Raw genomic sequence first — 20,501 nt, 5'->3', positions numbered from 1 at the left:
CTTGTCTGAGGAATCACACAAGATAACAATTCATGTACAGTCAAAAATGGAACGAGTTGACTTCGGAGGCATTGCAGACGAAAGTTTTCACCAAATGGTTGAACAGATGCTCTTGTCACTTAACAGCTTTGCATCTCATGGTAGCGGTTGGACTTTGGATCAGATAATAAAAATTGAAATTCGCACAGTGAAATTGAAGCCAATCCAGGGCTCATCTTACTTAGCGTTACCACATAAGCTCTCGCAAACGTCAGCTCTTCTTAACATCAGAAACAGGGAAGATGAAAACTGCTTTTTATATTGCTTCACAGCGGCATATCATTTGAAGTATGGGCCACGACTTGTGCCAAAACGAACCTCAAGTCGACAAATTACTAGCCCTCATACATATGGGCCCGAAAACAAAACAGCCAAGCAGCCAATTGGACAGTATAACATGCCCATGGGATTTCACCAGATGAGTCGATTTGAGGAGCTGAACAATGTTTGTGTAAACGTGTTTCGGTAAGTTATGCTTCACTATATTTGAAATAATAGCATCGTATAAAAGTTTTCATTGGTTATATATATCCCCCCTCTCACACTCCTCTTTTGATTGGAAACTAAAACACGCGTTCAACTTCAGGTACTCAGACGAAAAACTGATCCCCTTCCGTGTCTCAAAAAACTCGATTGTGAATTCAATCTCGATTTACTTCTTCTAAGCGATGGAACCATGCATCACTACGTCCTGATCAGAAACTTGAAGAGCTTAGTTCACAAAGTGAGGAAAAGAGTTCAACGCATTGATAATCATCTGTGCAGGAACTGTTTTCATGTCTGTAGTTCAAAAGCAAGATACGAAAAACACATATCTTGTTGTCAAGAGAAGAAGCCAGCTATTGTGCGAATGCCAGCTGAGAGCAAAAACTCCTTCACCTTTAGAAAACTACAAGCTCGCTGGTTTGCTCCAGTGGTTGGCTTTTTTGATCTCGAGTCAATCATTGAGCCGATCATGACTTGTAGAAACGACCCACAGTTCTCCGATACAAGAGCTTTTGAAATGCACAAACCATGCAGCTATGCCTTGCTGTTCATTGCACAAGGTCAAGAAGAACCATTTCATTTTGAAGGTGAACGAGGACCTGGAGTAATGCAGAAGTTCGTGAAATCACTCGAGAAGATGGCAAAGACGATATATGTCGTAAAGCAACAAAACAGATACTTTGATGGCATACCGACAATCGCAAGAACTAACGTTGAGAACTGTTGGATTTGTGAGTCTCCATTAGATCAATCAATCGAAAACCCAACAGTGCTAGATCATTGTCACTTCACGGGCGAGTTTCTTGGCTGGGCTCATAATGAATGTAACATCAACCGCAAACTTTTGAACTTCACGCCAGTATTTGCGCATAATCTTTCAAACTATGATCTCCACCACGTAATACTAGCACTTCAAGCAAGCAACATGCGAAACCGGATTACAATAGTCCCAACCACAGATGAAAAATTTATAGCACTCGAAATTGGAGTTTTCATAAAAATGCGGTTAGACAAAAACAAAAAGGAACGACCAGTATACGAAAACATAAGACTGCTGAACTCTTTTCGGTTCATGCCTTCATCTCTTGACTCATTGGCTAAAAATCTGCCAGCCGAAGCTTTCAAGTTGTTGGTGCAGCACTTCAGTGAATGGCCAGAAAGTGCTGTCGACAAGTTGAAGCAAAAAGGCTTCTTCCCTTACAACTACATTGACAACTTCGACAAACTGGAGGAGTCCGAGCTGCCTCCGCGTTCTCTGTGGACCAACAGTTTACATCAGTTTGAAGTTAACGTAACACAGGAAGAATACGAGCACGCAGTAGAAGTATTTAAACTTTTTGAATGTAGTACTGTCGGTGAATACTACGACATTTATCTGCAAACAGATGTTTTCCTGTTAGCAGCCATTGTACTCTGCTTCCGAAAGGTTTGTTACGAAACATATGGTTTGGACTGCTGCCAGTACTGTACTGCATCGAATCTATCAGGTGACGCAATGCTGAAAACTTGCAAAGCCCCCATAGTGTTGCTAACCCAGCGCGAGCACCTAGACATGGTAGAAAATCTGATCCGCGGAGGGATCAGTTCCGTTTACAGTAAAAGATTGGCAGTAGCCAACAATAAATATCTTGAAAATTTTGATGCAGAGAATCCGTCAACCTTCATTATAATGATCGACGCAAACAATCTTTATGGTGGAGTGATGGAGAAGTTTTGCTTACCACTTAACGATTTTGACTATTTCGATCAGGTATGGGATTCAGAAATTGAACCTGAACTAATCAACAAAATTCTAGAGACTGCAGATGACAGTGATGTTGGCTACATCGTAGAAGTAGACCTGGACTATCCCGAAGATCTTCACAATCTACACTCTGACTTCCCATTAGCACCAACAAAGGACAAAATTGTTGCATACTGGCTGAGTGAATACCAACAGGAACTCCTTGAGCAGATGCAAGTGAACGCGCCTCCTTCGAATAAAAAACTTATTCAAACTCTATTCCCAAAAACGAAATATACTCTGCATTATCAGACACTCAAGTTGTACGTTGAGCTAGGGCTAAAAGTAACCAAAGTTCATCAAGCACTTGCATTCAAACAGTCCAAATGGCTGGCGCCATACGTTCAGCTGAACACTCAAAAGCGCAAGGAAGCTCAGAACAAATTTGAAGAGAGTTTCTATAAGCTCATGGTTAACAGCGCTTTTGGGAAAACATGTGAAGGCAAACGCAACTGGATTAAAGTCAAGATGGTACGTGATGAACAAGAAGCCTTAAAATGGACTAGTAGACCTGAGCTGAAAACTTTTCAAATCCTTGCTGATGATCTGGCTACAGTAAGTCTCAACCAGACCGAAATTTTATGGGACAAACCTACAATTGTTGGAGCGTGTATCCTAGACCTCTCAAAAAAATTTATGTATGAGTTCCACTACAAAACCATGAAACAGAACTTTGACTGCAAACTGCTTTATTCTGACACTGACAGCTTTGTTTATGAGGTGCAAACAGAGGACTTTTTTGCAGATATAGAATCAAAACAATTGACACAGCTCTTTGACTTCTCCAACTTCCCAAGGAACCATCCAAAATACGATGGAAGCAATGCAAAAGTAACGCTCAAGTTCAAGGATGAAATGGCTGGCCGCACAGTTTCTGAATTTGTAGGTCTCAAGCCCAAGCTCTACTCGATCAAACTTTCCGAAGGTAAATATTTCTTTATATACTCACCAGTTTTTCTTTTGGATATATTACGAAGAGAAGACGTGAGAAGACGTAATCGATGGTTCAAACTTTTTCTAAAGTCAGTTTCCGTTTTCTAGTGGCTATAGGTGAAATCAGGTGTTCAATCTATGTTAAAAACTTTCACAGGTGATACGAAGCAGTCAGCTAAAGGGGTCACCAGAGACGCGCGGCAGAGAATGACTCATGAATTAAACAAGCAGGTTCTCTTGGGTGGAGAAACAGTACGCCTGCTAAATACAAGAATTGCATCAAGCAAACACCAGTTGATGACAGTTGTCACCAATAAAAAATCGTTGTCTGGATACGACGACAAGCGTTATATTTGCCCGGACAAATTAACAACGCTGCCATTCGGACATAAGCAATTGCTAGATGAAATGTTTGCCCGACAGATTACTTGCAATCCAGAGTGGGGTTCAAGCGATGAGAGTGACAACGAAGTCCTGGCAGAGTCTTCCATGGAACAGAGCCCACCGCCTACTCAGTACACTCCACAAACAGAGCTGCAGGAGTTCTGGTCTCCGCCTGACCCAGGTCTCAACCAACGATCATACAGCGATGATGAACTTGAAGAGGACCTGATTGACTTTGAACTGTTGAGCGAGCAAGACGATTTCGACCACGACAGGTGCTTATTTATCGACGATGAAGCTGAGGAATCAGATCGAAGTGAAAGTTTTCTCGACATTTGCTCTACTTCAGAAGTGTTTTCCCTCGAAAACCCTCCTGATGCGCCAAGAAAAAACAAAAGTGCAGGTCAGACACAAATCTAGATGAGAACAGCGTCCTTAATAATACACCAAAAATAACTCTCACAAGCCCAAAACAGTTTGAAATTGTTTCCGACGACGACAGTGATATTCCTCAGAAAATCAGGAAGACGTCAGTAATCGCACTAGACTTTGATAATGCTGGCCCACTATAAACTCATGACTCTATCTATCGTTTATGACAATCAAATATGTGGTAATGTGGTTGTCTCCCTTCGGGTTGAGCCTACGTACCGTAAATAAAAAAATTTCACTTCACCTCCAAGTGAAGACAAAAATTTTTCTACAACAAAACACACTATCCAAATCATTACACAGTAGGATATGAATGAATAAGTTTTTTTACCCCCTATACCCCTTTTGAGAAATGCTAAGTATCGATTAGGTAGGCTTCAGGGGGACCAGGTATGAATGAATAATTTTTTTACCCCCTATACCCCTTTTGGGAAATGCTAAGTATCGATTAGGTAGGCTGCAGGGGGACCAGGTATGAATGGATAAGTTTTTTTACCCCCTATACCCCTTTTGAGAAATGCTAAGTATCGATTAGGTAGGCTGCAGGGGGGACCAGGTATGAATGAATAAGTTTTTTTACCCCCTATACCCCTTTTGAGAAACGCTAAGTATCGATTAGGTAGGCTGCAGGGGGGACCAGGTATGAATGAATAAGTTTTTTTACCCCCTATACCCCTTTTGGGAAATGCTAAGTATCGATTAGGTAGGCTTCAGGGGGGAGCAGGTTATGAATGAATAAGTTTTTTTACCCCCTATACCCCTTTAGAGAAACGCTAAGTATCGATTAGGTAGGCTGCAGGGGGACCAGGTATGAATGAATAAGTTTTTCTACCCCCTATACCCCTTTTGAGAAATGCTAAGTATCGATTAGGTAGACTGCAGGGGGGACCAGGTATGAATGAATAATTTTTTTACCCCCTATACCCCTTTTGAGGAACGCTAAGTATCGATTAAATAGGCTGAAGGGGGAGCAGGTATGAATGAATAAGTTTTTTTACCCCCTATACCCCTTTTGAGAAATGCTATGTATCGATTAGGTAGTCTGCAGGTGAATGGATGAAGATGTTTTACACCGTAAAAGATAAGCGCGAAAAAAGTGCGCGTTGAGAATCAGGAGAGAAGCGTTTTTTCTTCGTTGTCATGGTACAGAGACGTGAAAAGGACATGTTCATAGTTACCTCCGTAGATCATCTGTGTTGATTGTAGCAATCTGTCATAATCTACCCTACAACTGATCTAAGTGTCTAAGTGAGCTCAGTGAGTGTTTGTGAATGGTGGTGCGTGTTAAAAGTTTGTGAACTGGTGTCGTCTAATTTTCGCAATAGGGTTTCTCTAAACCAGCAAGGTCCGCTTCCTGATCATTGGGGTTGCCAAAGTCAAGAAGGCAAAGAGTTTACTGGCGTCAAGCGAGTACAGTTCCTGCTACTCTTTAGACTGTTTATCTCAATACTTGTTTCTCCAGACAAGACTTTATAATTAATTCCCCAAAATATAGAAATCATGAACAATTAATTAAAAAAGGTTGCCGTGAAAAAGATAGAAAGTTTTAACAGAACTAACCATAGCATCGTTTTCTTTCCCCACATGCTCCCAGCTTCTGTTTCCCATACCCATCCTGCTCCCCACTTGCTCTCAGCTTTGCTCTCCGTTCTACTCTACCCTCGCTCCCAGCTTTTGATCCACCGCCCTGCTCCCTCCTCGCTCTCCGTCACGCTCTCCCTGGATTGCTCTCCGCTTCGCTCAGCCTTCTGCTTCCCACACTGCTCAAGTTGCTTAAGATCCAATACACAAGTTATTTTTCCTCAATACTCTTGATATGTACAAGTTAAAACTCGTTTAGGTAACCCCTAGGTAGCTTAGGATCCAATGCACAAGTTATTTTTCACCAATACTCTTGATATGTACAAGTTAAAACTCGCTTAGGTAACCCCTAGGTAGCTTAGGATCCAATACACAAGTTATTTTTCACCAATACCCTTTATATATACAAGTTAAAACTCGCTTAGGTAACCCCTAGGTAGCTTAGGATCCAATACGCATGTTATTTTTCCTCAATACTCTTGATATGTACAAGTTAAAACTCGTTTAGGTAACCCCTAGGTAACTTAGGATCCAATGCACAAGTTATTTTTCACCAATACTCTTGATATGTACAAGTTAAAACTCGCTTAGGTAACCCCTAGGTAGCTTAGGATCCAATACACAAGTTATTTTTCACCAATACCCTTTATATATACAAGTTAAAACTCGCTTAGGTAACCCCTAGGTAGCTTAGGATCCAATACACATGTTATTTTTTACTAATACTCTGCATATGTACAAGTTAAAACTCGCTTAGGTAACCCCCTAGGTAGCTTAGGATCCAATACACAAGTTATTTTTCACCAAGAACCTTTATATATACAAGTTAAAACTCGCTTAGGTAGCCAGCAGGTAGCTTAGGAACCAATACACAAGTTATTTTTCACCAATACCTTTTATATATACAAGTTAAAACTCGCTTAGGTAACCCCTAGGTAGCTTAGGATCCAATACACAAGTTATTTTTCACCAATACCCTTTATATATACAAGTTAAAACTCGCTTAGGTAACCCCTAGGTAGCTTAGGATCCAATACGCATGTTATTTTTCCTCAATACTCTTGATATGTACAAGTTAAAACTCGTTTAGGTAACCCCTAGGTAAGTTAGGATCCAATGCACAAGTTATTTTTCACCAATACTCTTGATATGTACAAGTTAAAACTCGCTTAGGTAACCCCTAGGTAGCTTAGGATCCAATACACAAGTTATTTTTCACCAATACCCTTTATATATACAATTTAAAACTCGCTTAGGTAACCCCTAGGTAGCTTAGGATCCAATACACATGTTATTTTTTACTAATACTCTGCATATGTACAAGTTAAAACTCGCTTAGGTAACCCCCTAGGTAGCTTAGGATCCAATACACAAGTTATTTTTCACCAAGAACCTTTATATATACAAGTTAAAACTCGCTTCGGTAGCCAGCAGGTAGCTTAGGAACCAATACACAAGTTATTTTTCACCAATACCTTTTATATATACAAGTTAAAACTCGCTTAGGTAACCCCTAGGTAGCTTAGGATCCAATACACAAGTTATTTTTCACCAATACCCTTTATATATACAAGTTAAAACTCGCTTAGGTAACCCCTAGGTAGCTTAGGATCCAATACGCATGTTATTTTTCCTCAATACTCTTGATATGTACAAGTTAAAACTCGTTTAGGTAACCCCTAGGTAACTTAGGATCCAATGCACAAGTTATTTTTCACCAATACTCTTGATATGTACAAGTTAAAACTCGCTTAGGTAACCCCTAGGTAGCTTAGGATCCAATTCACAAGTTATTTTTCACCAATACCCTTTATATATACAAGTTAAAACTCGCTTAGGTAACCCCTAGGTAGCTTAGGATCCAATACACATGTTATTTTTTACTAATACTCTGCATATGTACAAGTTAAAACACGCTTAGGTAACCCCCTAGGTATCTTAGGATCCAATACACAAGTTATTTTTCACCAAGAACCTTTATATATACAAGTTAAAACTCGCTTAGGTAGCCAGCAGGTAGCTTAGGAACCAATACACAAGTTATTTTTCACCAATACCTTTTATATATACAAGTTAAAACTCGCTTAGGTAACCCCTAGGTAGCTTAGGATCCAATACACAAGTTATTTTTCACCAAGACTCTTTATATATACAAGTTAAAACTCGCTTAGGTAACCCCTAGGTAGCTTAGGATCCAATACACAAGTTATTTTTCACCAAAACCCTTTATATATACAAGTTAAAACTCGCTTAGGTAACCCCTAGGTAGCTTAGGATCCAATACACAAGTTATTTTTCACCAATACTCTTTCGATGTACAAGTTAAAACTCGCTTAGGTAACCAGCAGTTGGCTTGGGATCCAATACACAAGTTTTTTTTCACCAATACTCTTTCGATGTACAAGTTAAAACTCGCTTAGGTAACCAGCAGTTGGCTTGGGATCCAATACACAAGTTATTTTTTACCAATACTCTTTATATATACAAGTTAAAATCCGCTTAGGTAATCAGCAGGTAGCTTAGGATCCAAAACACAAGTTTTTTTCCCCAATACTCTTTCGATGTACAAGTTGAAACTCGCTTAGGTAACCAGCAGTTGGCTTGGGATCCAATACACAAGTTATTTTTCACCAAGACCCTTTATATATACAAGTTAAAAATCGCTTGGGTAACCAGTAGGTAGCTTAGGATCCAATACACAAGTTATTTTTCCCCAATACTCTTGATATGTACAAGTTAAAACTCGTTTAGGTAACCCCTAGGTAGCTTAGGATCCAATACACAAGTTATTTTTCACCAATACCTTTTATATATACAAGTTAAAACTCGCTTAGGTAACCCCTAGGTAGCTTAGGATCCAATACACAAGTTATTTTTCACCAAGACCCTTTATATATACAAGTTAAAACTCGCTTAGGTAACCCCTAGGTAGCTTAGGATCCAATACACAAGTTATTTTTCACCAAGACCCTTTATATATACAAGTTAAAACTCGCTTAGGTAACCCCTAGGTAGCTTAGGATCCAAAACACAAGTTATTTTTCACCAAGACGCTTTATATATACAAGTTAAAACTCGCTTGGGTAACCAGCAGTTGGCTTGGGATCCAATACACAAGTTATTTTTTACCAATACTCTTTATATATACAAGTTAAAACTCGCTTGGGTAACCCCTAGGTAGCTTAGGATCCAATACACAAGTTATTTTTCCCCAATACTCTTGATATGTACAAGTTTAAACTCGTTTAGGTAACCCCTAGGTAGCTTAGGATCCAATACACAAGTTATTTTTCCCCAATACTCTTGATATGTACAAGTTAAAACTCGCTTAGGTAACCAGCGGGTAGATTAGGATTGCATATACAAGTTTTTCTCACCAATACTCTTGATATGTACAAGTTCAAAATCGCTTAAGAAACCACCAGATAGCTTCGGGTAGAAAGAGCAATTTTACCCGCTGATTAAAAAAGAAAAGAAGAAACGTTTATTTAATGTTCAAATATTGAACGGACAACAACCGGAATGAGAGTAACAGTTATCATAAATATTGTCACTTTTGGGAGTCAATACTAATGTTTGACGAGTTCGTTGTATCTCTGGGTCAAACTAAATTAATTTCTGCTTTTTCAGAGAATGATTTTTCTCGTCTGCTAACCGAGCCGCTTTGCGTTGAGCCACAATAGGTTCCGAAACTGAAGCATGCTGTACTGCAGGCTCATTGAGACCGGACCGCCCAGCCATCAGAGTCTCCTTCTGTTGATTACTCGCGTTCAATTCATCTTTGAGTCGTGCGACTGTATCCCAGGCGGCGTTACGTTCGTGGCGTAAGGTTTCCAAAGCTTCAAGACACTCATTTTTGTCGTTTATAGCTCTTCTTCGTTCTCGCATGGCCCACTCAAAATCATTCAAGGTTTGTGAAAATCGTTGTTCTATGCCGTGTTTTAAATAGACGGCATCATTCCGTTCTTGAATAGCTCGCTTCAACTCAGCATTCAAGTTGGTAATTCTTGCATTCTTTTCCTTTATCATTGATGACAGTTGATTGTACTGCTGCATTGCTGTATCTCTTTGTCTGCGAGCTTCGTCCCGTTGTTCAATAGCGATTCGGGAAATTTAAACAAGCTCCTGGATCATGCCAATAAATACGTACTAAACAACAATAAATCTGGAGTGACCTTTTCCGTTATTGCCCCCCCCCCGAATGTGGCATAGTTATTATTATTCTAACACGGTTCATTATTCTAGCAGAGATAGTATTTTTTTACAAAGCAGAACTCTGGTTTTTGGGTATTTGTTTGGCAGCACTAACGGAAAAGATTCCAGAATCGAAACCAAAAGCAAAGATGACCAACTATCGAAAGCGTAAACTTATTAAGACGAAACTTGACGATAATCCAAAGAAACAATATAAAAAGTGAGTTATTTAACAGACGTTACGAACCTTCAGTTGTTATATGAAAAAGTGAGTAAAAGCTGGGTTTCGAGTATGACCAGACAAAGTTTTTTTAACAATCGAAGCCAATGTTTTTTTAGCCAAAAATGTTTATAAGCTAGTTTTCCTGGGTCCCATAATCTTGAATTTTTGATCTGTCGGCAAATTTTTCTAAGATCTCGCCGCAAAAATTCAGTGGGGGGACAGAAAACCGAAAATTTGGAACATTTTTGGCTAAAAATTGGGTTAGGTTTTGTTAAAATCGGATAAATGCACGCTTAAACTTTGCAAAAGTTAGCAGGGGCGAACAATAGAGCATTGAAATAAATGGCGAGATATACGGTATAAAAGTGGGACATAGTAACGCGCGTTTGTCTAGCTCTGCACAATATGGCGGGAAAATAGTTGCAAAAGTTGCAAAGTGTTTGAACTAGTTTACAGCACCGATGAATGAATTAGCCGAATAAAGCACCAAAATTTTGAATAAAATCGAAAATTAGGGGGGGTATCTTAATACATAGTGCCCCCCCCCCCCGTATTATGACTATACCACTTAATGACTATTCCCTATCTTAAAACATGTAATGTCCCCCCCCCCCCCGTAGTATGACTATACCACTTATATATACTACTATGGACTTTTCTTAAAAGTATTGAAGAGTTTTTCTGGATTTTGCGAGTCCTTGTTCTTTTTGGTTTTACGTTATCTAGTCTCATTAATGACAGATATCTACGCGATCAAATGGGTCATATCTGAATCTTTTTAATAGTTTTGTTCATTTCCAACAGTTTTCACGACTTCGACATGACTTGTTTGAATCAATATTATTTATTCATTGGATTTTGCAATTGTTTGTTGTTTTCCTGTGATTAGTTTCTTTGGAGTTTACGGAATATAAAATCTGCGATCGGCCTTTTTTCCGAAAAGAAATTAATTATTTTTTGCAATTTTTGTGATGTTCAGTTTACTTTCGTGGACTTGTCTTGGTTTTGATTTGTTTATCGGTGGTTGTTCGTTTCAGGTGGTTGATATTGTCGTCAGTCGATTCAATTTTTAAATTGTAATTCAGGACTAGTTCTGCTATGTTTTTTTCTTTCAAGCAATTTGTGTGAAATCCTTTTAAATTATGTAGACCAATTTTATTTCTGTCATTCCGTTCAAAGTGCTTATAAGCAGCATTTGCTCAGCAAAATAATCTAGAATCAACCGAGGTTAATCGAAAATTAAAATCAAAGTAGAAACGGGGTTAACCCGTTAAGCCAATTATATATACCTGCTACTTGAACTTTGTTCGTATAAGTTTCTGTTTCATCTCTAATGCTTATTGGCATTGACACTAGCCGCTCCTTAATTAAGAAACAAGAGTTTGTCCAGCTACAAAATTACATCAAATTAGTATGGGGCTTTAAAAAGGTTTTTTGCAATCATTTTTCCTCTAATTTTTTTCTGCTCTTTCAATCCCAATCTGAGTTATGAGAATCGATGGCGGCTGTTTTCCGGCAATATGCGGGTAGGTTTAAATAGTGTGTAAGCCCCTTGTTTAATTTTTACGCTATTCCGCTTTTTTCTTATCGTTTTTACTTACCTATGGACAACTGGTCATCATCGTTCACGAGGTAAGATTTGCAATGTGAAACTGATAAAAATGTTTTTTTTTATAGCCGCACAGCGATAGCTGGGGCTAATATTGGACTTCTCTTGGTTTTTTTTATTTCGTCGTCGCGATTTTTGTTACGACCATATGACGTCACAACCACTTCAAATCTGCTTTTTGTTCATTCGTTGATGCAATTTCAACTGAAGTGCGTGTGTGACGTCATTTTTCGCTCTTAGTGGAGCGAGTTTTTTTGTTCATTCGCTTGATTATAATTTGGTCACACTTGACTTACCTCACTCTCAAAAATGACTTCCTCACTTTGAAATTGACTTTTATTTTATTTTCTTTAATTCAAAGAGATAAGGTCAAATGGGTGTGCGTCACTCTAAATGAAGGTTATTTGAGAGCAGCTAACAGATGCAGCAAAAACTTATACAGATTTTTAATCAAAATCTAACATATCAGCCTTCAATGAAAAGACGAATTTTTTTGGTCTTTCTTACTGTTTTTTGAGACTACAGATCTACGAAGCAATTGCGGCTATTTTCTGGCAATCTGCCAGCTATGTTTTTTATTTTTATGAGAAATTGTTTACAAATCCATCTAATGAGTACCGCGAAATTTATAGCTCGGCATATCAAATTGATTAGTTTCCTGTGGTTTGTTAAAAGTGAAACGATACGGAAATGTTTTCACGAACAAAGATTTCAGCGGCCCGTTCTAAATTCGTTATTAACAGCCGCGAAGTGATAGCGGCTATTATTGGAGACATCGTGGTTTTTACAATTCAAAAAATTTGAATTGTATTGGGGCGCTGTCTTTTTTTTTTAAGATCTTTACACATTTTCATGATTTTTGAAGTCAAATTGGAGTAGTGATTTTGGTCACGCCGAAACAGGAAATGGAGGGAAGAAGCGAGTGGTTTTGCGGCTTGAAATTTTTTGCTCTAAATTTAAAGTAGAGTGAGAAACGGTGTTTGAACAAAAATTCGCTTTCTCGCTAGTGGTTTTTTGTTCACATGCGGGAATTTCACTTTGATTTTTACTGTTTTTTCGATTTTTTGGATCGGACTTTTTTCTAAATGGTTTTTCCAATCCTTTCATAGTCCGTTTTAGGTCTAGTTTTTTTAGTCAATGAAATTTCTTTGAATTGTACGTCAGGACTTGTCCTGCTATGTTTTTTAATTCGTCGTCTCCAACGCTGATTCTTACGACCTGACTTCTTGGAATTGACTTCAGTGAATTCTATTGCTTTGCAGTTAAATTTTGTGTCTGACGTCATCTCTGCTTTTAGGTCAATTGCGTGACTTACCTCACTCACAAAAATGACTTCTGAACTCACTTATGGAACTTTAAATTTTATGAACATAAAATAGTGTGCATCTAAGTAGTGCCAACCCTTTATGCCCTAGTTCTTGAGTATTAGTCTTGAGCTTTTGATTTCAAATATCAATTTTGAAAAAGCTCTCTTAGCGCTTTTTCCCTTTAGACTGTATATGTCAAAATTGACAGTCCAAATCTAACCCAAAAAGTGTAGTTGTCTATTAAAGGACTGGTGGTCGATCTGTCTATCTTATTTCTTTAGTTGTTTCAATTCATGGAAGGCCACAAGCGTCTATTGCGGCTATTTTCCGACAATCTGCCGGCTATGTTAAATATTTTCAAGAGAAATTGAACTTAGATATGACTTCTAAAGTAAACGAAGTGAAAATTTGAACAAATTTTAATTAAGTTGAATTGGGGAAATGTTGGATGACGAACGTTTTTGTGATTGGAGCAAGATCCGACTTTTTGTGAGATTTTTTGTTCTACTGTTCTCCATGTCAATCCTTCTAAGAGTTTGAAGCTGAGTTTTGTGCTCACGTGTTTAATTGCTCTCAAACGAAGTTTGTAGCAATTATATTAGTCCTGTAGGCCTTTTTCATGCGATTTTTCGCTTGACCGATTTTTCGTTTGACCCATTTGACTCTTCGTCCTCAAAAACGGGTTAAACAGTAGCGAGCATTGAGTTCTCCTAGAGCCTTTCAGCTCACTAATCTTGAAGTATGCGATTCACAGAATCTGTTTTGGAGACTTATACTTATGGTGTGAAGGGCAGTTCTTAGAGGTTTACTTAACCGTGTCTAGCTACTGACGAAGCAAACGGCTCGTCGGTGGTTTGAGAGCTATTCGCCCGACGTTAGACGTTAGTCGGTTATGTTTCAAATTTTTAGAAGTTGACTGCTTTATGTGTGGAACGAGCAAAAGCTCTGAAGACTGAACTGGCACCTCTCCAATGTTTGTTCCCGCTAGCTGAGTTTATGAGGACTAGCTTTCTGCACAGAGGACTTTCCATCAGGAGTCAGAGCCAATCATCAGTCTCGGCCAGTCTTCATCGAGAGCTCTTTGAACTGTACAGGAAACTGCTGATCGCTCTCAAGTTATGTTTGGACATTTTCTACGAGAATATTAAGGTAAGTTTATTCGTCATTATGCTACTAATTATAGTATAAATGAGATAAATTCATAGTGTGAAGGGTAATTCTTGGAGTCTTTCGTTCAACTGCAATCTCCCCAACCTCCTCTCCAACTTCTCCCTAAACGCTAATGTGTATGCGCAAATTTTCGGTGTGCAGGGAAATTTTGGTGTGGTTTGAACCCCTTCCCCAAATTTAACACCCTCAGCCGTACTTTTCCATGAAAATAAAAATCTTGTTAACGGTTGGTTAAGAGATTTTTTGAAAATCGTTTCAAGTAATTGATAAGTGAGGCATCTAACTTAAGTTTCTGATTGTTATAAAGCTCAATTTATTGTTATGTTGAAGGGTGACAATCGGGGAGTGCCTTCCGATGCCACAGTTGATGAACTCACAGTCAAGGTAACTCCAACTTATGTAGCCGTCGAATATTAATAATAAGCGATTCCAGTCGGTCAGATAAAAGACCTGGCCTTGTGTTGATCAATAGCGCATTGTTATTTGATTAAAGAAAATAAACTAAGCAATAAACTTCATTAGGGCCAAATTGATCGCAAAGACCAGGTTCAAAATTGAATGTGGAGTAAGGCGGCTCGAAAACCTTGCATTTATTGGTTGAGGTGTGATTGTCGTGGTCAAATTATAGGGGTAGAAGAAAGCAGTTTTAAAACGGGAATGCATTTCAAGTCGGGGAAGAAATTCTTTTTGCGTCAATCCAGATGGTGATAAGTTGATTTTTAATTATCTGTAATTTAACGGTGTTTGTTTTGCAGTCAATGACGTATATGGAGTTGGTCCTATTCTATCGCAGTCTGTATGCAGTCACCATAAACATGGCTACCGCCAGTAACAATTCATATGACATGGCGACTGACAGCACTGCTTTCAGACTGGACTCCAATACGGAAACAGGAATATACGCCTCTTTTTTCAGTAAGATATTTCTCGCTACGTCCTGAAAAAGTTGGTGATGGAAGTCAATTAATTGAAGTTCTCTTGAAAACGTCAAAGTATTATAGCTTTAAGCTGAGCGGTGCTTTATTGTGGTGCTCTTGGTTTTGTTTGGTCGTCTGACGCGCTTTTTTCGTTTTACATTTATTCACACAGCAAAGCTGAAAAAGTTAGTTTCTTCCTCTCACTAACGGCATTTGCGCGCGTGGCCTGATTTCTCATTCTCTTTAGCCAACCTCTTTAGGTCATTTGCGTTGTTTGGTTTTGATCATACGTGACTTACCTCCTCAAACTTAAAACTTAAGTTTAATTTGAATGAGTTTAAGATCAAAGGAACTCATATGTGTAATAAAGGTGACTAATGAAAAGGCGTCTGTGGAATAAGCAGCTTTATTAATTTATCGCTGAATGTTTTTCACATAGCTTTTTGAGCGGCGTCGATAACTTTTTCAACTTACATCTATATCTATTTCTATCTCTATTATACGGCACGCAAGTCTATTTCTTTCGCAGCTATTCTGGCTATCTACGGGCTAGGTTAAGTGAATGTCATATATTTGTAATCATTTTGAATTATCAAGCCAACCCAAAATTTAAATATAGAATTGACTAATGCAAATCTGGGATCAAACAAAAGTTTGAATGTCAGATTTCGAAATAACAGTTTTGCACTCGTTGATTGCTGGCAATCTAGGTTTAATTGCTCTATAACAAAATTTGAAGGAATTTTGACTTTTGGATTGATTTCTGCTTCCTCGATATTGTGGTTTTTTTTAAAAAAAATCAAAATGGCTCACTGATTCAACATTTTAAGTGTCATAGCCCACTTGGAGGCACTTTACCACTAAAGTCAAATGAAAAATGATTTCAATGTTTAATTGCTCTCGAGCGAAGTTGACTTCTCCTCCTCTAAAATGGGATGAATAGGTAACGCCTAGATGGCATTAAGTTCCCTTTCGGATTGCTAGACTCAGTATGCGATTCACCGAAACTGTTTTGGTGACAAAAATTCATGTGAACGGCGGTTCTTGAAGTTTCGCCCCCTCAACTTCACGCCCACCGTGCCCCCATCCCCCCCCCCCCCCACACACACACACACACACATTTCAAGCCTCATCCAAATCAGCCCCCTGCTCATCAACCTACCCCTAAACCAGCGCGAGTCCCCCCCAGCGTTCAACCCATGCCACCTAAAGCTAGACTCTCTAAACCGTAGCTGGATACTGACAAAGCCAAACCCTCGTCCGTCGTTTGAGGACAATTCGCCCGACGGTAGTGGGTCATGTATTGGAAAGGGTTTGTGTACAATAATCTCATTGGTCATATAATCATTTGAAGCCCCTTTGTGAAGTTAAAACCCTGCTGAAGCAAGCTACAATTAAACACCCTCTCCTCCTGCACCAAGCAGGTTACAATTGAATTGAACTACACCCAATGCCAGTCCCACGCCTGTTATCGCAGAGCAATTTTTCCGACCTTTGCCAGTTTGGTTTGTAGAACTTAAAAATAAACGTAATCTTTTCAGATGGCTTTTATTGCGCTCTTAATTTATTACAATTCAAAGAAATTGAATTGTATCGGGGCGCTGTCTTATTGAGATCTGTTCACACAAACACATTCCTGAAGTAAAAAAAATAAATTATTGATATTTTAATCACACCAAAATAGTAGAGAGAGCGAGTGGTTTCATGGCGTGATTTTCTTTTAAATAGCTTTGAGCGGAGCGTAGCTATATCGCGGTGTTCCTGGTTTTGGTAGCTGAGAAGCTGTAAGCTTAGTCTAGCTATATTGCGGTGTTCCTCGTTTTTCGCTTTGTCTGACGCTCTTCTTTTTTTACATTTTTCACCCAGCAAAACTCAAAAATTTTTTGAATAACTTCTATCACTAACGGCGGTTGACGTCGTTTCTCTGTCTTTCTCCCCTTCTCTCTCTCTCTCTCTCTCTCTCTCTCTCTCGCTTTCTCTAGCAGTATTTTTAGGGATAGTTGCGCGATTAGATATTGATCATACGTGACTCACCTCACTCTCTTTTTGCACTTTCAAACTGAAGTTCAGTTTGAATTAGTTTAAGGTCAAAGGAACTGAAGTGTGTAATAAATTGTTTTGAGCGGTGTGGATAAATTTTTCAATTTATATTGTATGTTTCGGTCTTTAAATTACGACACAAATTCTAGCTCGCAGATATTCTGGCAGTCTGCCAGCTGCATATTTTTGGTTCTGACGTTCGTTTAGTGCTCTTGAACGCAGTTCATAGCAATTATTGTAAACGTGTCTGTCTTTTTTATGCAATTTTTTTGCTTGACAATTTTGCGCTTTTCTTCTAGAACATTCTTTGACTTCTCAAGTGACTTGTTCACGCTTCCGTTCATCATTTTTGAGTGATCTCTAGTGCTCCGAAGCTTGTTGCTAATATGAAATCGGTTGCAGCATAGGAAAATTAAGTGACTTGTAGTGCAGATGGACATGGATCGGGAGGTCAGTGGTTCGAATCCCGGTGGGGGCGCAGTTTTTTGCACTCATAAAGAAAAATTAATCTATACTAAAGACCATGAATTAAATTGCCTCGCCTGTCCTTCAAGAGCAATTCTTCCGACATTTGTCGGTTTATGTTTAATAGCAGCCCTCATCTTCTATGCCGGCTATTATAGCGCTCCTATTATGTTTTTGTTACTTCGTCGAACTTTTTGTTCGCTTTACCCATTTTGGCGCTTTTTCGACATTTTGCGTGAAATGTTTTTTGCCTTCTCTAGGCTAGTCTCACTGTTCTGTCATTTTGCTCAAAGTCCTTTTAAACGGCAGCTGCTCAGCAAAGCAATCCAAAATGAAGAGAGTCAGTATAAAAAAATCAAAGTCAGAAATAGAAACGGGATAAACCCATGAAGCCCATTTTTAGATGCCCGGTACTTGAACTTTGTTCTCATAAGTTTTAGTTACTATCTATAATGCTTATTTGTATTGATGCTAGACCCTGTAGCCTCTCAGTGAGAGACAGGTGTATGTTCAATTACGAAATGACATCAAAATAAATTGCACTTAAAAATGTTTTTATACAAAAATCAATTTGTTGATCTTTTCTTTTCTTTCAATCCCAATAGAGTTATGGGAATAAACGGCGGCTATTTTCCGGCAATTTTCCGGGTATGTTTCAACATCTAATCTTGCAGCCAGGCTGAAAAAAAAATTTCCGAAGTGCTTTTTCCTCTCATTGACGGTGTTTGCGCTTGTGACGTCATTTCTCACTCTCTATAGCAAAGTTTTTCACGTCTTTTGCTTGATTACATTTTCATCATACGTCACCTACTTCACTCTAAAAAATGACTGCTGCACTTTAAAGCCTAAATTGTCACGTTAAATTTGGGGTCAAAAGAACTGATATATGTAGAGGTCCCCAATATAAAGGCTTCTGAGAATTAAATTTTAACGAGCCTTATTCATTTATCGCTCAACGTTTTTTACATAGACTTTTGAGAGGCGTGGATAACTTTTGCAACTTATATCTCTATCTGCTTATTATACGGCAGGCAAGTCTATTTCGGATCTATTCGGGCAACCTGCCGGCTGTTCTAATTTTATTTTGAAATTTTTAATTGAAAGAATCGTCCGATTGAGTTTTCGGTTTTCGAGAGAATTTTTTTGTGCGGCAAATTGACGTCTGTTTTCCCTATTTCTTCTCTTCACTTATTATTGAACGCTACGACAATTGACGAAGCTGTTGTAATACTGCACAGTTTCAATTGTCTTAGTCTTTTAGCTCACTAGTCGCCAAGTATGCGATTCACAGAAACTATTTCGGAGACGTGTACGCATGGTGTGAAGGGCGTTTCTTAGTTTGACCCTCTTACACCCCCCGTTACAACCCCCTCACATCACCCCTCCCCATCCCCCCTCCAGCACCTCCCATACCCACGCTTGCACAGCGTTCAGGTCGTAAGGTGACGTGGGCCCCGTGCACCCCCCCCCCCCCCCGCTCTTCATGCACCTTCAATTAGTCTAAAGCTAGCAAAGTTTCATCAGTGGCAGGTCCCATTGGCTTCCTAATGAGTCATCAATTAACCTATTTAGTACTTTCGATTGATATTTTTTGCTTTTTGAACTTTGTTACTATTTATTAATGCTTTCAAACGAAGTTTGTAGCAAATATATTAGTCCTGTCGGTCTTTTTTATGCGATTTTTCGCTTGACCGATTTTTTGTCTGACGCTTTTGACTTTTCGTCCTCAAAAACGGGATAAACAGGTAGCGCCCAGCGGGCTTTAAGTGCTCTTAGAGCCTTTCAGCTCAAACTGTTTTGGAGACTTATACTTATGGTGTGTGGTTCTTAGAGGTTGAGACACCCCCCCCCCCCCCCCCTGTTGACCCCCCACTATTGCCTCCACCCCCCACCGCGCTGTTGCCCCCCCCCAACCCAGTGTTGCCCCCCCCGTGGCTAGCTACTGACGAAGCTAACCGGTCGTTTGAGAGCAATTCGCCCGACGTTAGTCGGTTATGTTTTTTATATTGAATTTTTGAGTCACGTATTTCAATTCGCCTTGATGTTCTATTGATGACAGCTTGATTAACCTATAGATATTCTCAGTTTTTAGTTTTTGGTTGCGATCACTTACTTTTATTGCAGTTAAAGAGCTGCAAAACTGTAACTGCCTAGCAATCAGTAAGTTCCGAAATTATCAATCACCATCTGGGACATCGCCAAAGTTAGATATTCATTTTTAGAACCTTTCAATAGATTTTAAGGGCTTCGATAATCAATTGCTGAAAATTGTTTTTTCATCAAAAAAGGTTTCTTACTGTAAGTTACTGATAGAGGCCGATCAGTTTTTCTGTAGGGTCTTCTTCTTTAAGATTTTTGTGTAAGAATCTTTGAACTGAAGACAGATCTCAGTTTTGTGAAAATCTCAATCCTTTATTCCCTTGAAAGTGTCCATGATGAAAACAGATTTCGACTTCCGGGTTTGTCGATAAGTTCTTTCGGTTTCATAGCAAGGGAAGTATGTGCCACCGGCTGATTTTGGGAAATGCTATTGTAGGTATTATATTTTTGTAACTTGAATGTTTTATACAGGCTGTCTGTGCAGTAAACTGAGTCAGACAATTTCGAAAAGCACACAGACGGATGAGAACAGGGACAAGCTCTTCATTTTCAACAATCTCACATTCATAGTTGATTCCTTTGAAAGGTTCGGTTCGCTCCAATTTTTTTCTTTACTTATGCAGCTAGAATTTTGGCGTGCAAAACTATTACAAAGCCTATGGATTTTTTTTTAGGTTTGACCTTAGTGATGTTGGTTGCTTTGAAGCTGTGCAGCAAGCAATAGAACGCAACATCCAAGTGACACGAATGGAATTCATGGCGTGGTAAGGCCACCACTGTATTCTATATGTCACTAACTGCTGACGACGCTAGGAACCATTATATAGTTATTATGTTT

At 39.0% G+C, this 20,501-nt stretch overlaps 2 protein-coding genes across 6 annotated transcripts in view; one reads left to right on the top strand and one right to left on the bottom strand.

Annotated features, from left to right (window-relative positions):
* The window catches only part of LOC142336082 (exocyst complex component 7-like), a 95,018-nt gene that overhangs the window by 24,928 nt on the left and 49,589 nt on the right, over positions 1–20,501 (top strand). For both annotated transcript variants that reach the window (XM_075384600.1, XM_075384598.1), the window contains 5 exons: positions 13,881–14,120; positions 14,472–14,525; positions 14,897–15,056; positions 20,135–20,249; positions 20,338–20,427. In XM_075384600.1, the coding sequence (XP_075240715.1) occupies positions 13,881–14,120; positions 14,472–14,525; positions 14,897–15,056; positions 20,135–20,249; positions 20,338–20,427 (659 nt within the window). The remainder of the gene's footprint in view (positions 1–13,880; positions 14,121–14,471; positions 14,526–14,896; positions 15,057–20,134; positions 20,250–20,337; positions 20,428–20,501) is intronic.
* The window catches only part of LOC142336083 (syntaxin-binding protein 1-like), a 631,753-nt gene that overhangs the window by 563,430 nt on the left and 47,822 nt on the right, over positions 1–20,501 (bottom strand). The gene's annotated exons all lie outside the window — the stretch shown is intronic.

The sequence above is a fragment of the Convolutriloba macropyga genome, chromosome 3, assembly GCF_964194025.1.
Source record: "Convolutriloba macropyga chromosome 3, txConMacr16.3, whole genome shotgun sequence".
Lineage (NCBI taxonomy): Eukaryota > Metazoa > Xenacoelomorpha > Acoela > Convolutidae > Convolutriloba > Convolutriloba macropyga.
This window is presented reverse-complemented; position numbering and strand designations above follow the sequence as displayed.